Source organism: Drosophila eugracilis, unplaced genomic scaffold (assembly GCF_018153835.1).
Source record: "Drosophila eugracilis isolate 14026-0451.02 unplaced genomic scaffold, ASM1815383v1 contig_47, whole genome shotgun sequence".
NCBI lineage: Eukaryota > Metazoa > Arthropoda > Insecta > Diptera > Drosophilidae > Drosophila > Drosophila eugracilis.
The window spans coordinates 2,553,131-2,572,296 of NW_024573338.1; the positions used below are offsets into that span (position 1 = coordinate 2,553,131).

The following is a 19,166-nucleotide window of genomic DNA, read 5'->3' on the forward strand; positions in this document are numbered from 1 at the left end:
GATGATGATGATGATGCCACCGATGGAATGCTCTACTTGCGTGTCGCAATAAATTACACAAAACCAAAAAGAAAAATGGTCAAACAAATGAAAAGTCTTTCTCGAGCTGCTCTTAATTATGGTCGAGGGGAAAATCTCATCTCCATCTCAATCAATAATCGAGTCAAGTGTTTTAGAGCAATTGTGTCGGTTCCACCGATTCATCTTCTTTCCTCGTCCATCTCTCTTTCTCTCTTTGGTTTTTAAGCATTTTCTTTATGGGTTCTTTGGCCCGCAATGAACTCTGGACTGGCTTTTTCTTTTCATTTTTTTTCGCACTGGTCTTCCTCTTGGAAAAAGTAAATTTAAATTTTGTGCAATTTCTTCTTATTTCGTCTTCTTTGTTAGCCTCAGATTTTATTTATGTGGCAGACTCACAGCACAGAGTGAAAGCTACGGGGAAATAAATAAGAAAATAAGCCAGCTACTAGATAAAAATATCAAATATAATTAATTTAAATTTGGCCAAACAAAATGTTATTCGGTGTGCAGATTTTTATAGTCAACAGGTCAAGAAACTCAGTCAGGGTTTTCGTAGAATTTTAATATAAGAAAGAATAAGCTTAAATGTGTCTTCAAATAGTTTAATTTTAGAATTCTAGAACAAAACTTTCTAAGGCTTGACATATAAATAAAATTTATTTTTATATTTAACTTGGGATATATATTTTTAAAGACTTTTCTCATGTCAAGACTCACATACATAGACTGTCAATGAAATCAGATAACCGTATGTCAAAATGTTGACATTTAGTGAGAGAAGTCAGGCATTTAATTTGATGTCATTTAGTGGCATATTCTTAAATAATTTCTGTGACATCTGATGCTGTCACCTTACCCTCCCCCCACTCCCAACACACACACAATTACCCACTTTTAGTGACAAATTGTCAAAGCACATGCCAAAGACAAACAATGCAATTGAGCTTATGCAAAAACTAAACAGCAGCAGCAGCAACAGCAGCAACAGCGGGAGAACACAAAATGTTGATCATATCAATTCGAGAGCCCCTGTCAACTGACACAGTTGGGGGGCTGCAAAATACATGCCCCACTACAAGTGTGAATAGGAAAGGGGCGTGGCATATATGACCTCATAATAAAGGGTTTGAGAGGGGTGATATTGATCATCATTTCACCTATGACTAGTCAAATTATGGCATAATTTGTTTAAATATAAACCAAATGATTTCATGGGTTAACCTAATAAATAAGATGACTTCTAGCTAAGTAAATACATTCACACGTCGATTATATTGATGCTAATTAAGTAGGTTTTCCACCCTAGCGGCAAATTAAACGTAATTTAATACAAGCACTTAGCTAAAATGACAAATTGAGCAACAGCAACAGCACTCATAGTAGGAGCGAGAAGAGTCGGCAATTAAAATTATCAACGCTTTTGTTTGTTTGCCTTTCATCTGAGCTTATTATTAAGCTTGGTAATAAATAGAGGCTATTGCAAAAGTAGATTCCATAATGATTAGTAACGATGCGTTTAATTACGTCACAGAGTTAGGGGAGAGTTTGTTAGGGGATGTGGAAATAGGTTAAGAAGAAGGAAGAAGGGACAAAATGATGTAGAAAATTCTGTTAGAAAAGCAAGAGAGAGTTTGAACGAACTCCTATGGGGAATACCTATTGTTAATATAAAAATGTTAGGAAATATATTTATACTTTTAAAGATTGAAAATCTGTTAGATTTGGTTATTAATCAGCTTGTTAGCAGTTTATTAGATTTGCCAATCAAAAACCTAATCAAATACCCCTCAAAACAATTTCTCAATGCATTTAGTTCTATATTTAAACACAAATTAAACTAATATTAATACCATCTTATCTCTCATCTTAATCTTTTTAGAAATTGCACGCGTACGCGCCTCCCTGTTCCAGATCAATGGGGTCAAGAAGGAGCCCCTGACTCTGCCCGAGCCCGAGGGATCGGTGGTGACGATGAACGAGAAGGTTTATGTGCCAGTACGCGAACATCCAGATGTAAGTCTATCTAACATAATAATCACTATCATGATCATGATAACGATGATCTAATTTATGGATTTGAGAGAGAAGAGCACACGCCGCGACTTCCGCCAATTAGAATTGACAACGCGTTCAGTGAGCAACTGGGCTACACCGGAAATGGCTTAAAGGTGTGCCAGCGCCCCAGCCAATGAGCCTAGAGGTGTATCTTCTCCGACGTTGCCTATAGAGTCAGTCATCTGTTAAGTTGTCTTGGCTTGGCAGAAAGAAGACAGTAAAACGCCTCAGCAGAGATGCAAAGCTCCCTTGATTTTTCCCTATAAAGCTTGCGTCTCAGATACAGATACAGATCAAGCTATAGATATATATATATAGAGACAGAGATATATATGAGTATAAAAATGGGTTAGACAAAATCATTGAAGCGTTTTAGGAAGTCGTTTGACGGCGTTCATTCGTTTCATTTGTCGTCCATTGTAGGCGTCGTGGCAAGTCACTCAGGCCAAGCCCTGCCACATTAGAATTTGATTTAATTTTATGCAATTTAAAATGTTTCCTCCCCCTTCTCCCTGCTTCTCCTTCCCACACACATAACTCCCCTCTCTTCAGACATCTATATATTTTTTTCTTTTGTTTTTCTTTAGTTTTGTTAATTTGGAAATTGTTTGGGCGTAGTTTCGTTTTTTTTTTTTTCTTATTTATTTATGGCCTGACAGCAGTCGCAGTGGCGGAACTGAGGAAATTTATTTTACTGCATGACACACTTTGCTCTTGATGTTTATGTTTTCTTTTTTTCGCTTCGTTTTTTTAATTTTTCCATTTTTTTATTTCTGTTTTTTGCTTGTGATCCAGATAAATGCATAAATTTAAATAGCATTAATTAGACTCGAAAGCCTTTCAGTTCTCACTCCGTTCGATGGCGGCTTCTGCTCGGCAGCTGTTCAAATACTTTTCTTTGCCAAATGGCGCCAGCTCAGGGTGCTTGGGGTGGGGCGATGACCCAATCAAAATGATGCGGAATTTAATGATTATTTAAGCGATTTTTGTAGTTCTTTTAATTACAAAATAAAGTTGCAATGAAAAGAAGTTTAGATACGAGAATTACTGTAGACTTCTAGTCAAGTTGTTGGTATCCATGAAAGATAGTTTTGAAAGGCTTTAAATGTATATGAAAACCCTTTAGATTCATCTTCTAGCTAAAAGTTTATTTAATTTCCCTAAAGTTCATCATTTAATAACGACATTCCCTAGGCTAAACCTCTTTTCCATTTAGATTAATTTATTTCCTAAGCTGCTGTCTTAGAACCTGCCTCGTCATCACCACTTACAAAGGTTCTATAACCTTTTGTCTCTCTTCTTAAGCATCGTTAAAACTAATGAAGCCAAAGTGAAACATTTCTCACATGTGGCATTCAATTAATTACCCCTCGCCGTGTTGCATAAAGCAAATACATATTCTGAATCACCAGAGAGTTTGGCCAAGCGAAAAGATAACACGAAATTAGACAGTCCAGCATTAACATAAAATTGAACTTTATTAGGGCTAGACTGAAATGAAATGAATATGAATGAGTTCGGGCTATAAATTTGTACAAAAACATAGAAAATTTTAATGAACGAAATGCCGACTAACAAACTCAAAACTTTTGATGATGTTGTTTCATGTGAGTTTTCTATGTTATTTTCCAAATTGATGCCAAACTGGCACAGTTTTCTAGCCAAGATTTACGACCCGAGGGTCTGAGATTTTTCCGCTTGGTTTTCCAATATTTCAGGTGTTGTTCCAATCTGTCTTATTTTCAAATGGTTTTGTGCGGGCGTCTCGAGTGCTGTTCTCCTCATAAATCATCTCATTTAATTGCAATCATATTTCGAAAAGCAAAACTAAATATTCACCTAGGAAAATTTTGACATTTTCCTACAGTTGGCAGAAACAAACATAAAAAATATTATGTTTAAGCAAGACAAATGTCGTTTGGAAGTGCAACAAGTTCTGGGCAAAACCTATGTGTGTGCTTGCGCCCCGTCATGGGGCATAAATTTCATGGCATTAGCGCGCTCAGCGACACTGCCAGTCGCAAATAATAGCAGTTAATAATTTATAACGCATTCAACAATGTAAATAGAGATTTGTCAGTTGGCCCGACAGTATGCCATGTAAATGGTCAACAATTTGTCAATCTCTTTCCAAATGCAGAAGAGATGGCAGCCGGAGATATATACTCCAATGTATATATACTCATATATCTATCTGAATCTTGTTTCTTTGGACGTGTCCAAAACATAAATGCAACTTAATTAAAGTCAGCAGCGGCGCAGCCGTTGAGGCATTAAAACAGTTTACAATTAATTACGGCAAACTATTAACGCTGTATGCTCTCTATGGACCGCCTTTTACCATTAAATCTATCTTCTCCTCGCTGTTTGCTGTTCGCTGTCAACGCTCATTGCTCATACGCCCCGTGGCGCGTCATGCTACGTGCGACATGTTGACCCACTGAGCCTGGCCAGCTTCTGAGTGATTTTTGCTTCGAACAGAAACTCAAATTATGTTTGACATTTTTTCTTCTATTTGTTTTTTTGCAAACTCATTTTCTGATGCTTAAATTTAAACATATGGAAGAGGGACAATCAGATGCGTTTGGAAGGGGGAAATATTTTCAAGATGAGGCAGCGTTAGAGGGTTCTATAGATAACTGATGAGAGCATAGGATATATAGCTAGCTTAAATGTTTGTTTTCTTAAATCGAAATGGAAAAACAAACCAAAAAGTTCAAATTAAATTGTTAAAAAGACTTTAGACTAAAGGTAATTATGCATTAGATTACCACTTTTCAACGATCTCTGTTTATTCATTAATTAATCAATTGTTAATCGATACCATTGAGTAGATTAAATACCCTTTCCGCTGATTAATGCTGCGGTCACACCCCCACACAAACTACAACTACAGCCCATATTTGACATTCGATTTGTGTTAAGGTCATGCGTTTGGCTATTAGAGAGAGAGACATATCGATCATTTTGAGAAAATCGCGGCCATATTTAAGCCAAATTATAACCCATCTCAGACATTGTTGTCTAACCAAATCACCTTATGCTTTGCTGTTCCGCTGGTTGTTTATTGTCTAAGCCGTTAACACAAAAGCCAATTAATCTACAAACTGCAGCAAATTAGTCATAAACATTGAAATGCTAATTACGTGCAATTTTTACGTACATTTTGGGGTTGTTCGGTAATTTAATAGGTACAGCCCCGCCAGAGTGCCAGCAAAAATAGAAAAAAAAAGCAGCAACAACAATTTGTGGCAAGCATTATTTTGAAGTTAAATTTGCTGCTGTTGTTTGTCATGTCAAAGCTTGATTTATTTTTCTGTGTAATAGACGAGCTTTTTGTGTAGCGTAATTATGTGTGCTAAAGTGTCTCTCAATGCGATGCTATACTATATATATATATATATGCATATTAGTAATCGACTAATCTATTTGATCTATGCCGACCTCTGCCTTGGTTGCTTGTACATTTTCCGTTTCCAATTTACTACTGCCAAGCGGCTAAAATGAAAAGCTTGAAGACTGACTGAGTCAGCGGAGGCAGGCGTTTGCGATTAAAATCGGAACACTATAAAAATATAATGTTCTGCTTCTAATGAAAAGCATACCAAATATTTTCTTTGTGCGGTTTTCATATGAAAAGTTTTCCACACAATTGGTTAGTCTGTTGTCATGGAAAATGGTTTTTCTTATCATAACCTGTGTGTGTGGGTTTGTACTTTCCTTTTCAGTAATTTCGTTGCCCTTTTGTGTGTGTCTGTTTGTACGTCGCAATTCGCTTATCAATTGTTTGCTTACGAGTGTACCTTTTGCCCGTATTGAAAATTATTGTACGAATTGTATAAATATAAAATATTTTCCTTGTGCCGCCTCCGTAGCCATCGCTGCCCCCTATCTGAGCTCACAATCTGTAAAATAAAGCAGCAGCAGAAGCAGCCTCCGCACTGAGATCTCTCTCTCTCTCTCTATATATATAGTATATATATATGTTTACACTATACAACATTATTTGTACGCTCCACTCCACTTGACTCCCGTTCGCATCTGTCTTTTGTCTGTTTACAACAGAAATTTTAAGTACTCGAAGTGCTCAGAGGCAAAAGGTCAATACATACAGTTTGAGAAGCACTAAGCTCGAAAGAGTTTCCTTTTAGAAACCTTAAGTTAATGTTATTTCCCCTAAGAGGAGTTTAGTTACTTATTATTCTCTAAAGGGAAACATTTTCATAAGTTTTAAAGTTCAAAAAAGTTCTCCCTTTTACTAATTTCTTGAAGTGCAGCTTATGCGTGATGTCTTGGCAAGGCACGCGTGCCACTTGAGGTCGCGTAATTGTTGAGCTGTAGGGAACAACCATCGGACAATGGCGGCAAAGGGTTCCATTATGCTACCTTAGAAATCTAAAAATACTCAACGGTTCTCCCGCATAAATTATGCATTTTGCAAGGCAAGAAAATACTTTGACCTTTTGAGCTGAAATTTAATATTAAATTAAATCATAATCATAATTTTTGTTGACATAAAAAAGCTACTTATTGGCCAATAAAACTTACTTTTTAATTAATAATCAACAAAATGATTATGGCTTAAAGCTCTTAGCTCTCCCGCCATTAATCTCGAGTGCTATAATCTTAATCTTTATGGCCACTCTTATGAGTTTTCTTTGTGGAAACTGTTAAGAGAGAAGAGAAAACAAGAGTGGGGAAACCCTTAAAGCGCAATCATTTATAATTTATTTGGCCACTCGCGTATTTGTTTGGGTTTCCATTCAATATTTGTAGAACGCGCAACGCGTCGTTTTCAAGTGTTGCAACGAAGAGAGGGTGGGGAGCAAGAGGAAGGGGTTCGGAAAATGGGTTTTAATTTCCGTTGAATGGTGAAGGCAAATGGAGGAGATCACTTGTGCAAACATTGAGCTCAAGCCAGGGATTTTTAATTAAGCAATTGATATCAGAACGATAAGCAATGCAAATGTTTTGTCTTTCAATTCAATTTTGTGCGTTTGCAATAAGATTTTGGTCTTACAGTTTTCCAGTTTTAGCTACTTTCTCGAAAAATAGTTTTGCTTGAATGGAGGTTAAATGGTTTTTCGCAAAATTTAATTAAAATTGCCGGAGCCATTAGGCATTAACTGCATTCTTCGCGGCAATTTTCAATTGATTCGATCTCAGTAGCACTGGCAGTGGCAGTTGCAATTGCAGTTTCAGTTTCAGTTGCAGATGCAGGCTTTCAGATACAGATACATTGGAAACTGACTGACAACAGCTGCTGTGGCTGTGGCTGTAGCTGTAGCTGTGGCTTTTTGTGGCTTTTGCTTTGGCTAACTGCTGCCGCCGGCTGTCTGCTGTCGATGATCGCATCGCTGTGCACTTAACATCCCCATATCTCACATCCCATCACATCATCGCCAATCTCGCCATGGGTCTCTGGATATATGTGGGTGGGTGGGTTTTCCTGCCTACCCTGAGGCTGAGATCAGAACTAGTTTAGCCAGCCATTTACAATAACTCAAAACGAAAATGTTTATGATCTGGCCAATAAATCTAATTTATCGACCAAACCTGCAGGCATGTTGTTGCAATCTAACCAAAGTATATGATAATTGGGCGCCACAATGGTTGGGGTCACCACATTGCTGATTTGGTAAGTTGGCTTGTTGGCTGCTTGGTTAGTTGGCCAACAACATGTCAGGCAACAACGTCCATCATCATCGACAAGCGCGTCAAAAGATTTTTGCACGCTCCGCTAATAGTTTAAGGAAAATTCTTTTAAATGTCGCCGACAGAGATGCAGTGAGAGAAAAATATGGTTGATAGAAAGGGGAATTTTTTGTTTTTTAAGGCTTATGATATAGAAGTAACTGAGTTTCTCTTAAGGCAAAAGTATGAGGTAAACCCTTCTAAGCTTTTCCAGATTTTAAGCCTTTTTTTTGCTTACATTTTTCTGAGTGCCCTCTGACTGAACTTGCTAACTGAACCGACTGACTGCATTTGGCCATAATGCATAAAGATTTATATATATATATATATATATATGTATGTATATGTCTATCTGGCTGATTGGTTTATCGTGCCAAATTCAGGCGTGTCGCCGCGGGTCATATTACTCTACGCTTGGCCCATTGTTGTGGGTGACTCCAGCAGCCTTCAACGAACCGAATCTGACCAGAGCGCGTCATACGCTTTAATAACTTCGACTTTGAACGAATCTATCCGGCCTGGCATTTATGCATCCTGAGTCACGAGCTAATTTAATGCGTTTTAAATTTGCCAAAAAATCAGAAAAAAACTGAATTTTATATGAAGTTTGTCAGTCAGTTAATTAGATCGTCGTCGTATGCTGATGTTTGTTAATGATTTCCTCTAATTTCGCCCCCTTCTAATTTATATCTTTTCAACATTTTTCATTTCCATTTTCAGTTCAACTTTGTCGGTCGCATTTTGGGACCCCGCGGCATGACCGCCAAGCAATTGGAGCAGGAGACTGGTTGCAAGATCATGGTCCGAGGCAAGGGCTCGATGCGCGACAAGAAGAAGGTGAGTGTTTAAAGTTCTTTATTTTATATTTGTAAGTTCTTAAATATCAAATAGTTTGTGGTTTTGCACTGCTGCTGCATTCGCATTCCAAAAATGTTCAGCCATTAGTCGAGCACTTCAATTTCAATTTTAATTATCGTAAATAGTGGCCACGAATGTATATATATATATAATCTGATATATATAGTTTGGTTGGGTATGAAAATTCTGTTGACAGTCGGTTTCCGTGCCAAATGGGAATTATTCTTAATTATAAGGCGAAAAATGTGCCCCTCTCGGTTTGAGTTTTTGGGTTTTTATTTCTGGCAATGATTGCCATGGGGCTTATTTCCGTAAAGTAATTAGGCAGCAACTTAGTATTCTTTATTCATAAATTTAATGAAATTAATTTAAAGATACTTTGTGGAAAGTAAGTAGATTCTTTCTATAAAATTAATGATCATTAAAGAAACCATTTTAATTAAGTAAAGAAATGATTTTAAAGAGCACCTTAAGAGCCTCATATTTTCTCCACAAAACACTCTTACTTATTTATTTTTTGAACCCATACCTATACCTATATCTTGTCACTCAAAATTCTCAGATGATTTAATTTCCCCTGACGGGAAAAGCAAATCAAATGCAAAGTAAAGAAAAGGAAAATGAGACGCGAATGTCTCGAGACGACGATTAAATGTATTTTTGTAATTCATAAATGTGTGGCGGGCCAAATGAAAGGCAGGCAGACAGGAGAGGTTTTTTTCTCTCTTGAAAATGTTCAAATTTTGTTGCAATATTTTGATAATTTAGTAGAAGAAGTGAATGAGGGGGGCGGGGGGAGAGACTCGCCTCCCACACACAAATGTCTGTCTGACTCACCGCAAGACGAAAGATTTTTGTCTGTGACAACAAGTAAAAGCCGAAAGAATAGAAATTTTGTGTGTGTTTACTTGCATTTTGCAGATCGAAATAGAAACGACAATCGGGTGAAAAATTACTCATAGTGCATGATGTGTTTCCCTCTACATTTATACCTTTTCCTCAGGCTATCTTGATTTCCTTTTTTCTCTTTTTGCTCTGGGCCACTCATCCTAAAGTGGCCAACAAAAAGGTTGTCCTCGATTAGTGATAAAACTTTTGGCTGCCAACTTGACAGTTGTTAATTTGACATGGAATTAGCACTGGACTACTTGAAAAGAATTTCTAACCAATTTGATCCTAATTGATTAGAAATTGTGGCGAGTTGAAGGAGAAGAAATAGGGAAAAGTATTTAATATATATATTTTTCAAGCACGTACGCCAGGAAAACTCAGCTGGCTGGCCACAAGTAATAGCAGAAATGAAAAATTGCAATAATGTTTTTGAGTGCCGCGTTGCACGCCCACTATTAATTGTTCTGCGCCCATTCGCACACAGTTTTATATAGATTTTCCGTTTTCATTTTTCACATTTTTGTATAGCTTATGTGGTGTTATAAGGGGGATGCAGAGGAAGGTAGAATGATTGAATCATTGAGCACGCTAAATAAATTTTGTTCGAATTTTTTGGTATTAACATTTTTCGGGAAATTCTTTCCTTGGCCTGAATGCTTAAAGTTTGAAAATAAATGGAATTAGACTAGAAATTTTGTTTCAAAAAATACTTTAAAAGTGTTAAAAAGACTTTTTAATTTGTAAATTTGATTATTTTCACTTTTCCAGGAGGATGCCAACCGTGGCAAGCCTAACTGGGAGCATTTGTCCGATGACCTGCATGTCCTGATAACCGTCGAGGACACCGAGAACCGTGCCACAGTCAAGTTGGCCCAGGCCGTTGCCGAAGTTCAGAAGTTGCTCGTGCCGGTAAGTGTTTGTTGAGAGTTTTTTTAAATAAAAGAAAAAAAGAGCTTTAATATTCATAATATGCCCGTGAAAGAAGCTTTAAAGTAAATCATAAAGTAAATCAAAGCGTGTTGCCTTTCCCCATTTCCTTTTTCTATGTTAAATCAATAATAAATTAAATGATTTCTCAGCTAAACCAAATTGAATGTTAACCAAATATGATTAATAATGAATTTTTCTTATATTATTTCTCATTCTCTCTACCAACAAACCTAATCTGCTTTAATGTATTCCGTTTAATACATTAAAACCCTCCAAACAAACAAACAAAAAAACAACAAACAAACAAACAAACAAAAAAACAAACAAACACTTGTACTAACAGCAAGCCGAAGGCGAAGATGAGCTAAAGAAACGTCAACTTATGGAATTGGCGATTATTAACGGCACTTATAGGGACACAACAGCGAAATCTGTCGCAGGTATGTCAACCGAAAGCCTCTCTCTCTATCTATATAATATATAACTTTTTTAATCCATCTAAAAACCAATAACCTAAACCAATTTCCCGATCTTAGACAGCTAAAAAGTTAACAATCGAACGAAACTACCAGCTAAAATGAGCGCCGCGACTACTGCTAACAACCATTAACGATTGAGCAAATTTAGAAAAGTTAACGAGTGTTCAAACCAACTGATTTTTAAATTCGATTTACATTTCTTTTACTTTTGTATTTGATTTATGTGTACACGACGACCAGCTTTTTCATGCGTTGGCTCTGCTTCTTATCTGTATCCCGCAGTGTGCGATGAGGAGTGGCGCCGCCTGATGGCCACCTCTGATAGCCGCCTATTGACGCCCACCGGCCTGCCCGGCCTAGCTGCCCAAATACGTGCCCCTGCCACCGCCCCGCTGGGCGCACCATTGATTCTCAATCCCAGAATGACCGTACCAACGACAGCGGCCAGCATACTGTCCGCCCAGGCAGCCCCCACAGCCGCCTTTGACCAGACCGGCCATGGAATGATCTTCGCACCGTACGATTATGCGAACTATGCCGCCCTCACTGGCAATCCTCTGCTCACGGAATATGCTGATCATAGCGGTGGGTTGTTTGCCAGATAAATAACACATATATATATATATATATCTCATCCTGTTTCATCTTCTATACATATATATATATATTGATTTATGATTTATGCTCTCTTCACCAACACACAAAATCAAACATCACTAAGCCGAATCACATTCATTACCTAATTAGAAGGCAGAAAAGTTAGTCGCCTAAGGAGAAAGATATGTTGAGAATTGAGGGTTTTTTTTAGCTGCTAGTTAAATTGCGAGCAATAATAATATATAGTATATAGCAGCAGCCACACATCATTTAACACACACAAAAACATACACTAGAGATATATACAATTTACACGTTGCGCATACGCCCGGTAGGTTTGTTTATCCTCTTAACACATTAACCAAGTGCAATCGATTGAGTTTGTTATGACAGCCCAGCAGAGCAGCAGCTCTAGTGAGCTCAAGCATCTAGTATTATTTTTGAGCATATTTATTTATTATTTTTTATATTTGTTTTGTTAATTGACATTTAGATTTTGCATTTAATCATTGCTTAGTAGGAGCTTGCATTTATTTTTTTTGTTATATAGCAGGCTATACTATGGATACGCTGCAGTTAGCAAAGTGTTAATATTCTTGAAATATAAAGATTGCCTTATATTTTAACCAATTTAATTGGTTTTTGTTTTGTGAAACAAGAACAAGAATATTTTACATAGCAGTTGATCTACCTGTATTTTACATGAATCTAACACAATTACTATTTACGTTCAGTGCCATAAAGTATGCAATGAGATTTTTTCGTCACGCTTCTTAACCTTGCTTTTCGTCTAAGATTTCACGATTATTAAGATAATATCCTAACCAGAGCTAACAGAATTAAACCAAAACCTTCATTTATTTTATCCAAATGTTTATTTTATCTTATATATATATTTGTTATAAACATAAATATTTACAGTTGGTCGATATATGCATGCCGGCTCCGTCTTTTGAACTTCTCTTTCTCACTCTCTATTATTTTTCCCTTGAAAAAACAAAAACAAAAAACAAAAAACAACAACAAGAAAAAAGCAGAAAGCAGAAACGAATTGTTGAGGAAAACCCAATGTTTAGCCTAAACTTTATATAGTTACAGTCACATGAAAAACTGGAACAGAATTATACAAGCACACATACACACACATATATAAATGTATAGACTGTATATAAATATATATTTTTAAAATTAAATATTTACTTAGAGACAAGCAAAAACGTAAGAGTAAAACGGCAAAACAAACAGGAAAACAGAAATACTCAAGAAAGGAAGCAAAACAGAAAATTAAGAATAATTATTGCTCGACAATGGATTTGCTTTTATTTGCAGTTTTTTTTATTAGTTAATAGAATGCAAAGGAATACATTTCTGCAATATGCAATATTGGCAAAAATAAGTGATTTTTAGGCCCTTAAATTTGTAGAGAATTTTGTTTTAATCTTAATTCTTACTTTTATGATTTATGCTTTTTTTTTTATATATTTTTTCCACCCGAGACATGAGTATATTCTAGTTGAGAACAAAACAACAACAACAACAGCATAGGAAGTTGTTGTTTTTTTTTGGTTTTTTCCTTTTTTGGAACCCAAGAGTATTCAAATTAAAGAGGGCTAAACTTTATAATTTTCTCTTCTCAATATTAAACCTTATAATTTTAGGTTTTCTTTAATGGTATGAGGGTCGAGTCTTAAGTGCAATCTAGTTAAGTTTATGTTTTTTATATATATTTATATATCTGTAGTTAGTGAGTGTTTTAGGGGGACAGTATTTATGCACAAATGTACCTAACAAAGAGCGCGAATAGCAAGAGAAACCGTTTCAATTTTTCCAGCCAGTGCCATTTCTCGTCAAAACCATATATATTTTTTTGAACAGAATTGCAAAGCTTTTTCTTAAATATACATAAAAATATTTATATATATATATCTCGTAGTGGAAAGGAGAGCCTTGAATCAAGTTGGTGCTTAAAAATAAAAATTACTTTCAACTTAGAACTAAGTTTAGTCGAGGCTCAAGGGCAGCCGTCCCAGAACAGAAAATCCATCTATTGTATGCACACGACTAGTCAGCAAGCTGGAGAGTAACAAAATGCTTAAAGGAAAGGAAAATATTATATAGATTTTCTAGAATTTTCAAATGGAAACAACAACCTTAGGCTTAGTGGCTTGAAAATCACTTATTTTGCAGGCCAAATCATGAAATCAGATCAAATATATATATCGAATACACAAGCACATCTATATAAAGAACAAAAACGACTCATTCCAAAGAAGCAGAGAATTTAAATGATGTTACAAAGTAAAAGTTAAATAAATAAAAAAAAAAACAGGTCAATAATATTCCCCCGTCAGTTGGCAAATTGGCAGAGCAACCAGCAAAGGCAGTTTTTGAGCAAGCATATAGCATATATATGGTAGATGTGTAAGGATATGAAATGCAATATCTATTTAGTAAGTAAGTTGTATTTTGTAGCAAATATTATATGTTCACATATATATATATATACTTAAATCTATAACCGATGATGATATGCAAACCTATATATCTACATGTATCGTATCGTATATTTTAGTAGGCGCCATTAAGCAGCAGCGTCGTTTGGCGACTAACCGCGAACATCCCTATCAGCGAGCAACGGTCGGAGTGCCAGCCAAGCCGGCGGGTTTCATTGAGATACAGTAAATACTCGTTAACAGTAAATCAAAAGAAGTCCAAAAGTAACCTTTATTTTTCATATCAACAGTAACAGCTGAAGCACTCTTTTTTTAATATCAATAATTTCCAAAAGAAAAACGAACGATTGTGTTTTTGGCCTGCTTTTAGATTATGTTCACCAGGCAGCGTCCATCAATTTAGTTCAATTATTTTTTAACATTTTTGCTATTTATTTAAACAAAAACAACAACAAGCTGCTCTTTAAGTAATTTTCTTTAAAATAAAAAAAACAAAACTGTATATCCGATGAAACCTGGCTGGGAAACGTTGGCCCGGCCAGGCCGCTCTGCCCCTGATCAGAGTTCCGCAAAAGAAATTGTCAAGCGCACCGCCTCCACAGGTTAGTTGTGTTTCTACTCATTTTATTTATTTTTATCAAACTATTATTTTCTTTATGTGTTTTATTTTCTACTTAAAGAAATCAAATGCAAATCTTATATAAGTTTGCCTTTCATTTCAAGTTGCGAGTTGCGAGTTTTTTGAAAACGAAATTTTGATAATAAAAAACACACAAAAAGTACAGACACATGCAAAATCTATCAGTCTTAGCTAGCTGAAGATTATTATGATTTTTTACATATATATATATATAGAGTATATATATTTTTACACAAATTTTTTACATTAGTTTTCCTTTGTTTCCACGTTGACTTGTGCCTTTGATGTTTTACATACACTCAAAAAAAAAAAGAAAGAAAAAAAATGAAAAAGAACAAATTTTAGTAGATTTTTATTTGTATTACTCTCGGATATAAGCCATATATAATCTATATAAAAGAGAGAGAGAGCTCTATGAATTTTACATGTGTATCCTAGGCTAAGTCCCCTGTTTAGTCTTCTAAGATTATCTATGATTATTTTGTATTATGCGTTCGAATGTAAATGTTGCAATTGAACCGAAAAGTGTACCACAAAGAAATAAAGATCAATGATTTTTGTTGAAATGAAAAAAAAAACAACAAAAAAAAAAAAAGAAAACCTTGAAAAAAAATCAACACAACAAAAAACAAACAAAACAAAATCCTTACCAAGTCTTATGATTCTTTATCTGTTCCACGAACTTTCAGAATTTTCCTAAGATGAAAATCTAAAATAAAAAAAATCTAACGCTTTCCGAACTTAACCCCTCAAAAAAAATGATTAAAAAATGATATTCAGTCGTCACACATAACTCATTGATCAGAAATAATAATAATAAAAAACACTTCACTTTGTTTGTTTGCAACTCTAGTGACTAAGAGAAACTTAACTTTAGTTAAAAGACACAAACGCATTTATACATAAAAACCTCACACACACATACACACACACGTCCTTTTTGGGGCATAACTCTATGCTTACCACTCAACCACCCACTCCTCGACCATTCGATCATTAATCCCAAAAGCCACCAACAAAAAGCAACCGTCAACCAGATCCAACCAACTACTACTACCAAGAAACCACCACAAATGCTATGGCATATGCATTATATAATCTATGTATCCTATGCATATATATATACTATATATAATATCCGATATACACGTATCTATATGTGTACTCACCACACTCTTAATCTTTAAGCTTATGGGTTGCGGAATCTTCTGTCTATGATTAATTGATCTCTAGACTAGTTAGTTAATTACATAACTTGTATAACTCCAAACTCCGAATCATGAAATTGCATCTGCTTAAAAGTGATTAAAAAAGAGAGAAATTAAATTGATTAAGTTCAAGGATCCATGTGCATTACTTACTTACTTATTAAAAAGAAAGTTTAATTTCAACTTAAAATTAAAAAAACAAATTTAAACAGCTTTTCTATGTACAAAACAAACCATGTAAATAACGCTTTTTCTCAACAATAATACTTTAATTTTTATTTTGTAAAAATTAAAAACAAAAAATAATGTAATTATTAAATCCCACTCTGTCTTGACAGCTTATGCACCTGCAATTTGATGTGATCTTTTTTGTTAACTTTATTTTTTTCCCCTTTAAATAATTACGTGGTAAATTTATAAATAGCATATTAAAACCATTAAACGGTATAAACATTTAGTTTATAGCAAACAAAAACCAAAAAAAAAAATATGTGATGTAATACTATTGCTAATTATAACTAACCAAAGGCCAAGTTAACCAAAAAACAAAACAAAAGAAAACTAGAAAAATGAATTAATCTAAAAAGGATGAAAAATCATGTTCTTGTAAATTTTCAACTGAGAACAACAACAACAACTTAAATAACCACAAAATGTTGCATCAAATAACGTCTCAACACAAAAATATATTTTTGCACTTTCTAATTATGATTTTGATTTATTTTTATTTTGAAAAATAATGATGAAAACTCTAATGATAATAAAAATGTATGTGTTTGTCTTTATTAAAGTCAGAAAATGCTGACCCACATCATAGGAATTAACAACTCTAATTGATGGCGGTTTGGCATTCAGCGAAAAGTTACTAAATATTTTCTCATTTTAAAAATAAAAAATTTTATACTGCATGTTGATCATCATGAAAGTGTTAATTAAATGCGTGGTAACTTTTTGCTCTAATAACTCGCTTAACCTAGGAATATTAAACATTGAAAACTAACTAAGCTAACCTTGAAATATTAATCAAAACTCTCTTTCCACTTCTATAATCTCTCTCTCTCTTTACATGCTAATATACTCACAAACGTTTAATACAACCAAATATATTTATATTAAAAAATATATTAATTTTCCAAAATTAAAAACAAAAACCAATGGAAACCAAACAAACATCCTTAAAAACACACTACCACTTCCGCCATGAAACCATGAAACCATCGCCTGCCCGCAGAAGAGCACGGAGTGAAAGTAGCAACAGCAGCAGCAGCATCTAAGCAGAGCCAAGTGTGTGTTGTGTTTGTGCACATCTCTGAAGCTAACAAAAGATATATCTAAAAAAAAAAACATAACTAAAAGCCAGAAAAAACTGTCACTCATACAACTACTAAAACAACACTCAACACTCTTTGCCACACAACCAGCAGATGCGGCACTTGCAACACAGCGACAGCAACAGAACAGCAGCAACATCAGTATGTATTGAATCTTGTGGCCATTAAACACTGTTACGTTTTGCCAGCAAACAAAGCAAAGCAATTAAGCAAACAATCGATAAGAGAATCAAACATAGAACTTAGTTTAATTAACATAATCTAAAGGAAAATACAAGTTAGTTATTAGTCTAAAAGTTCAACGAACAAAAACATACTTAATGCAAAAACACATATATATATATGTTACTATATATATTTATATAATATGCATATACAAGTCTGTATATAATTACCCCCCCCAAGAAGAAAAAAACCCCCTTAATGGAAATAAGTAAAATCATGTTAACGGAATCTCATCCAAGAAACTCTACTCAACATAAAGAAACTGTTTTAATTTTTTTTAATATAACTGCACTTTTAACTCAAATCGGAAAAATGAATCTTAGAAATTTTCTCATATTTTTTGCTTTAAAAAACTTTTAAGAATCGGGCTTAAGATTAACACCTTTTCAGCCTATTCTATTATTTTTTGTTAAACTGACGCAAATTCTTGTTAATGAAGTATTTTTTGATTATGTTATATATCTATATATCTTCTATATTTCCCCATTACGCAACCCCACCACAAAATGATTGTGTGAAAATGTAGGTGGGGTGCGGAAAGGGAAACAATATCATGCTAAAAAAAAAAAACAAAACACATTTAACAGCCATATTTAGTTAATGAAACCAACACATAATATGATGCTAGATAGCATCGGGCATTCATAATGTACAATTAAACGCTAAACTTAAATTATTTTAAATATTTTAAAGCTAATTAATTATGTATTATATGCAGAAATAAACAAAAAAAAAAACAACAAACTTACTTTTTTAAACGAATAAATGTTCTTGAAAGCGATAAAGTAGAATTCTTTAATTTGAAATAAATAAAACTTGTTAAAACTGAAAATATTTAACTATTATTTTTTTAAAACTGTAAATGAGAGATATAAAATAAATGCAGAACGTTGATTAGCAAAGAACAAAAAGTAGAGAGAGAGCGAAAGTGAATTGCATTTAATTGATGGTACAAAGCAGCCGCTGCTTGCAAACTTTTATTTTGAATTAAAGAATTTTAAACAATTTTTGTTGCAAAAAAGAAGAAATGTTATTAATATGTGCCTTAAACAAATTGTGTAATCGGCACCAATCAAAATAATCTTTAAAAATAAAATATTAATACAAAAAAAAAAAAAAGAAAAGAAAAGATCAGAAAGTATAGAGAAAACACTGTTGAAATTATTCTGCAAAATGTGAGACTTATACTCAGAAACAAAAAACGAAGTTCAACCGTACTGGCAGTTGATCTAACCTTATAATATATATATTTAATAAACATAATCATAATGTATAATTCTTATTTATAATATATATAACAAACGGCAATCGTGCAATCGTGGCAAACCTTGCTTATGATTAGTTCTGAATTGATTTTAACACAAAAGGACATGTAATTCTCTCGATGATTGTGTAACCAGAAAGAAAGGATAAACCTTTAGCTATATTCTCATAACATTAATCGAATGCTGTGCACCTTTAATAACGCACCTGAAACATTATATATTCATCATCCAATGCCAGCATTAAAATTTTAACTGCATAAATGAAGAGAATCACTGATTTATTGTGAGATAATCCATATGTTCAAAACCTAATAAAATATATCAAATACGCACATGTAATTAATGGCATATGTACGAGTGTATGTATGTACGATTATGTATAACTTTTTGCATAAATAAATGTTTATAAAAAAAATAAGTTTAAATCGATTTTATTGCTGGTCTTTCTGGGGTCTTTTCTTTCACGGGTCTTAACTGGGCTTTAGTTTTATTTTGCGGCACTGAAAACATTGGCCTTTT

General features: G+C 34.3%; 1 protein-coding gene across 6 annotated transcripts in view; it reads left to right on the forward strand.

Annotated features, from left to right (window-relative positions):
• The window catches only part of LOC108109487 (protein held out wings), a 39,407-nt gene extending 20,342 nt beyond the window's left edge, over positions 1 to 19,065 (forward strand). Inside the window, exons 3-9 of one of the 6 annotated variants that reach the window (XM_041819137.1) lie at positions 1,901 to 2,034; positions 8,491 to 8,607; positions 10,288 to 10,428; positions 10,793 to 10,889; positions 11,169 to 11,513; positions 14,101 to 14,580; positions 17,058 to 19,065. In XM_041819137.1, coding sequence (XP_041675071.1) covers positions 1,901 to 2,034; positions 8,491 to 8,607; positions 10,288 to 10,428; positions 10,793 to 10,889; positions 11,169 to 11,513; positions 14,101 to 14,207 — 941 coding nt within the window. In that variant the 3' untranslated portion in view covers positions 14,208 to 14,580; positions 17,058 to 19,065. Of the gene's footprint in view, positions 1 to 1,900; positions 2,035 to 8,490; positions 8,608 to 10,287; positions 10,429 to 10,792; positions 10,890 to 11,168; positions 11,514 to 12,446; positions 13,732 to 14,097; positions 15,018 to 17,057 lie in introns of those variants that run through there. The other 5 variants (XM_041819138.1, XM_041819139.1, XM_017218017.2 and 2 more) reach the window with 5 other exon arrangements.
• The last annotated feature ends 101 nt before the right edge of the window (positions 19,066 to 19,166 follow it).